We start from the raw sequence: 3492 nt of genomic DNA on the forward strand, positions 1-3492 counted from the left end.
TTCTTCCCCTTTGCTTGCTGGGAATGTCCCAGGGGCAGGGGAACCCCAGAACTGGACATGGTCCCCGCTATGGGGCTCTGTAATAGCATCAACTCCCCCTCCTGACTCCATCTCTGGGTGGGGATAACCCCCAGCCCCCTCCCCCCCCAGCCACCTTTTGTCCGCCCCCACCCCCTCCCGCCCGCCACCGGCCCAGCCCCGTGGAGCGTGCAGGGCCCTCAGTGTCCTGGGGCAGGAAGGAGCGACACCCGGGGGTGATGAGTGAAGCACTTTTTATTTTTGATCAAGGGTAGGGGGGGCGCAGACTGCCCCCCGCGCAGGGAACTGGGGCAGGGGCAGGAGCAGAGCCGAGTCCAGGGAGCAGGGGCGCCTCCGGCAGGGCAGAGCAGGGAGTCCCAGGCCAGCAGAGCGGTGGGGGCAGCGGGGCCTTGTCGGGGAGCAGCTCCCTCAGAACTGGCAGATAAAGGGCAGGCGAGCCCGGCAGTTCACACTTCTCCATTGACCACCTGGCAGAGAGAGAGGGGTTAGTGCCCTCCCCGCTGGCACCTAGAACGCAACCCCCAGGAAACCCTAGATCCCCTGCCCCAGACCCCCATATCCCCACTAACGCCAGATCCCCTGCCCCACACCCACAGCCCCACCTACCCTCAGATCCCCTGCCCCACGGCCCCACAGCCCCACCTGCCCTCAGATCCCCTGCCCCACACCCACAGCCCCACCTACCCTCAGATCCCCTGCCCCACACCCACAGCCCCACCTGCCCTCAGATCCCCTGTCCCACACCCACAGCCCCACCTACCCTCAGATCCCCTGCCCCACACCCCACAGGCCCACCTACCCTCAGATCCCCTGCCCCACACCCCACAGGCCCACCTGCCCTCAGATCCCCTGCCCCACGGCCCCACAGACTCACCAACTCTTGGATCCCCTGCCCCACGGCCCCACAGCCCCATCTGCCCTCAGATCCCCTGCCCCACGGCCCCACAGACCCACCTACCCTCAGATCCCCTGCCCCACACCCACAGCCCCACCTGCCCTCAGATCCCCTGCCCCACGGCCCCACAGACCCACCTGCCCTCAGACCCCCTGCCCCACACCCACAGCCCCACCTGCCCTCAGATCCCCTGCCCCACGGCCCCACAGACCCACCTGACCTCAGATCCCCTGCCCCACACCCACAGCCCCACCTACCCTCAGATCCCCTGCCCCACACCCCACAGGCCCACCTACCCTCAGATCCCCTGCCCCACACCCCACAGGCCCACCTGCCCTCAGATCCCCTGCCCCACACCCCACAGCCCCACCTACTCTTGGATCCCCTATTCCAGGCCCCATGAACCCCGGATCCCCTGCCCACAGATCCCCTGTTCCCCTGCCCCAGGGCTCTTGTTCCCTAAGCAGTGAATAGATCCCCACCTCCGCCCTGTCCTGCCCCAGGGGGCTCCTCACCTGCGGTGCACAGGGCGACACACGTTCGCCGAGCATGGCTGGGGTTCCCTCTGGCCCAGTTGGAGTAGTTCCAGGAACTGTGGTCGATCCAGTGGGAGCGCAGACACCGGTGCTGTGAGGGAGGGGGGGTTAGGATCAGTGCTGTCCCACCTGCAGGGTGCACCGGGGAACCTCCCTCCCACCCCCCACCTCTGAGGGGCTGGGACCATCGCTTGGGCTGGGGCCAGGAGCCCTTCATGCATTGGTGGCTGGGGGCCATAGTAAGGGGTTCGGGATTCGCTGGGATGAGGGTCAGGCACTAGGGCAGGATGCACCCAGCATGTGCTGGCAAGAGGACCCAAGAAGACTCCCAGCCGTCTAGGGTCAGCTGGACCCACACCAGAGCTGCCTGAGCCGCACAGGCCCACATCCCAGGGAGCAAGGAGGGGTGGTCTGGGGCAGCCCTGAGCGGGGTCCCGGCTGGGCACACACTGAGCCGCAGTGGGGGATGGATCCCCCTGTCCGCGCTGCACTGGAGGGGAGGCCAGCCTCAGAGCTGGCAGGGCCCTGATGAGGGAGTCGGGGGGGTGGGTTCTGGGCCAGGCCCAGGCAGTGGGGGAATGGGGGCAGCTGGGCCGGACACTCTCCTTACCCTGCGGGAGGTGATGCCCCCGATCCACACCTGGCCCCGGTTGGTGCGGGCACGTGCCGTGCAGCGCAGGCGATGGTTGGTCGCATAGTTGTGGATGGAGGCCAGGCGGCCGCGGTAGCAGCGGGCACACAGTCTCTGTGGGGAGAGGGTGAGGGGGACATGGGGCATCCACCAACTACCACCCCATGCACCATCTACTGCCTCTATGGCCTCTATGTCACCCCTTCATCCCCTCCATGCCCCTATGCTGCCTCCACCACCCACACGCCTCCTCCACTGCCTCCACCCTGGGAGGTGGGCCTGTGCCCCCATTACCCCTATGCCACCCTCCACCACCACCATGTCTCCTCCACCGCCCCATGGCCCCTCCACTGCCCCCATGGGCCCCCCATCACCTGTGTGCCCCCTCCACTGCCCCCATGCCACCCCTCCATCGCCCCATGCCCCCTCCACCACCCCCATGTCTCCTCCACCGCCCCATGGCCCCTCCACTGCCCCCATGGGCCCCCCATCACCTGTGTGCCCCCTCCACTGCCCCCATGCCACCCCTCCACCACCCCATGCCCCCTCCACCACCCCCATGTCTCCTCCACTTCCCCCATGGACCCCCCCTGTCACCTGTGTGCTCCCTCCACTGCCCCCATGGGCCATTCACCAGCTCCATGGGCTTCTCACCCCACTTCCTGACCCATCTGCGAGTCCTCCCCACCACCTGTGCCCCTGACCTACTCACCTGGGCTCTCCAAAACGGCTGGCAATTGTTCACAAACACATAGCGACAGGTGTGCCCCTCCTGGCCAGGCACTATCATCCTGAAGCTCTCGCTCTCCGTGGGGCACGGTGGCTCTGGCTCCCCGGGCTCCTCCTCGCCCTGTTCGGCTGGTACCTCCTGCTCCGGGGCGCCCTCATCTGAGGCTGGGTGCAAGAGACACCAATTGGCCCTTCCAGCTGCAAGACGCAGCCCAGAGCCCAAACAATCCTTGGAGGTGGGAGCAGATCTAGCGGCCGGGGACACAGGTGTCCGGGATAGAAGGGGTCAGGGTGTCACTGGGGGGTTAGGGAACCCTGGTGTCCCAGATGGAGCAGGTCATAGGATTACTGGGGGGCCAGGGGACCCTGGTGTCCGGGCTGCAGAGAGGTGGAGGTTATTGAGGGCAGGCGCCCCAGGTGGCTGGAACAGAGTGGGGCTGGGGGCTAGTGAGAGCACAGGTCTGGGGTAACGGAGCCCTGTACTGTGCTTGCTGGTGTCTGACCCAAGCCCGTGGGGTCCGTGCAGTGTCTGCTGCGGGGGGGGGCATGGAGGTTCCCATTGAGGGCAGTGGCTGTAGGTCAGGCTCCCCATAGGGTGGGGGAGGGGCTGTAGCCATGGTGACTTGGGCCCCAGGACTTACGGAGCTGGCGAGCAGAGACGG

At 67.0% G+C, this 3492-nt stretch overlaps 1 protein-coding gene across 1 annotated transcript; it reads right to left on the reverse strand.

Moving 5' to 3' along the window:
• Positions 1-255: 255 nt before the first annotated feature.
• LOC123369975 (bone marrow proteoglycan-like) lies at positions 256-3053 on the reverse strand. Its single transcript, XM_045016101.1, has 4 exons — positions 2814-3053; positions 2081-2215; positions 1450-1561; positions 256-506 (listed from the first exon to the last, which is right to left on the reverse strand). The coding sequence occupies exons 1-4, from the start codon at positions 2889-2891 to the stop codon at positions 448-450; spliced, it is 384 nt and encodes a 127-aa protein (XP_044872036.1). The 5' UTR covers positions 2892-3053; the 3' UTR covers positions 256-447.
• Positions 3054-3492: the final 439 nt, after the last annotated feature.

Source organism: Mauremys mutica, chromosome 4 (assembly GCF_020497125.1).
Source record: "Mauremys mutica isolate MM-2020 ecotype Southern chromosome 4, ASM2049712v1, whole genome shotgun sequence".
In the NCBI taxonomy this organism is placed as follows: Eukaryota; Metazoa; Chordata; order Testudines; family Geoemydidae; genus Mauremys; species Mauremys mutica.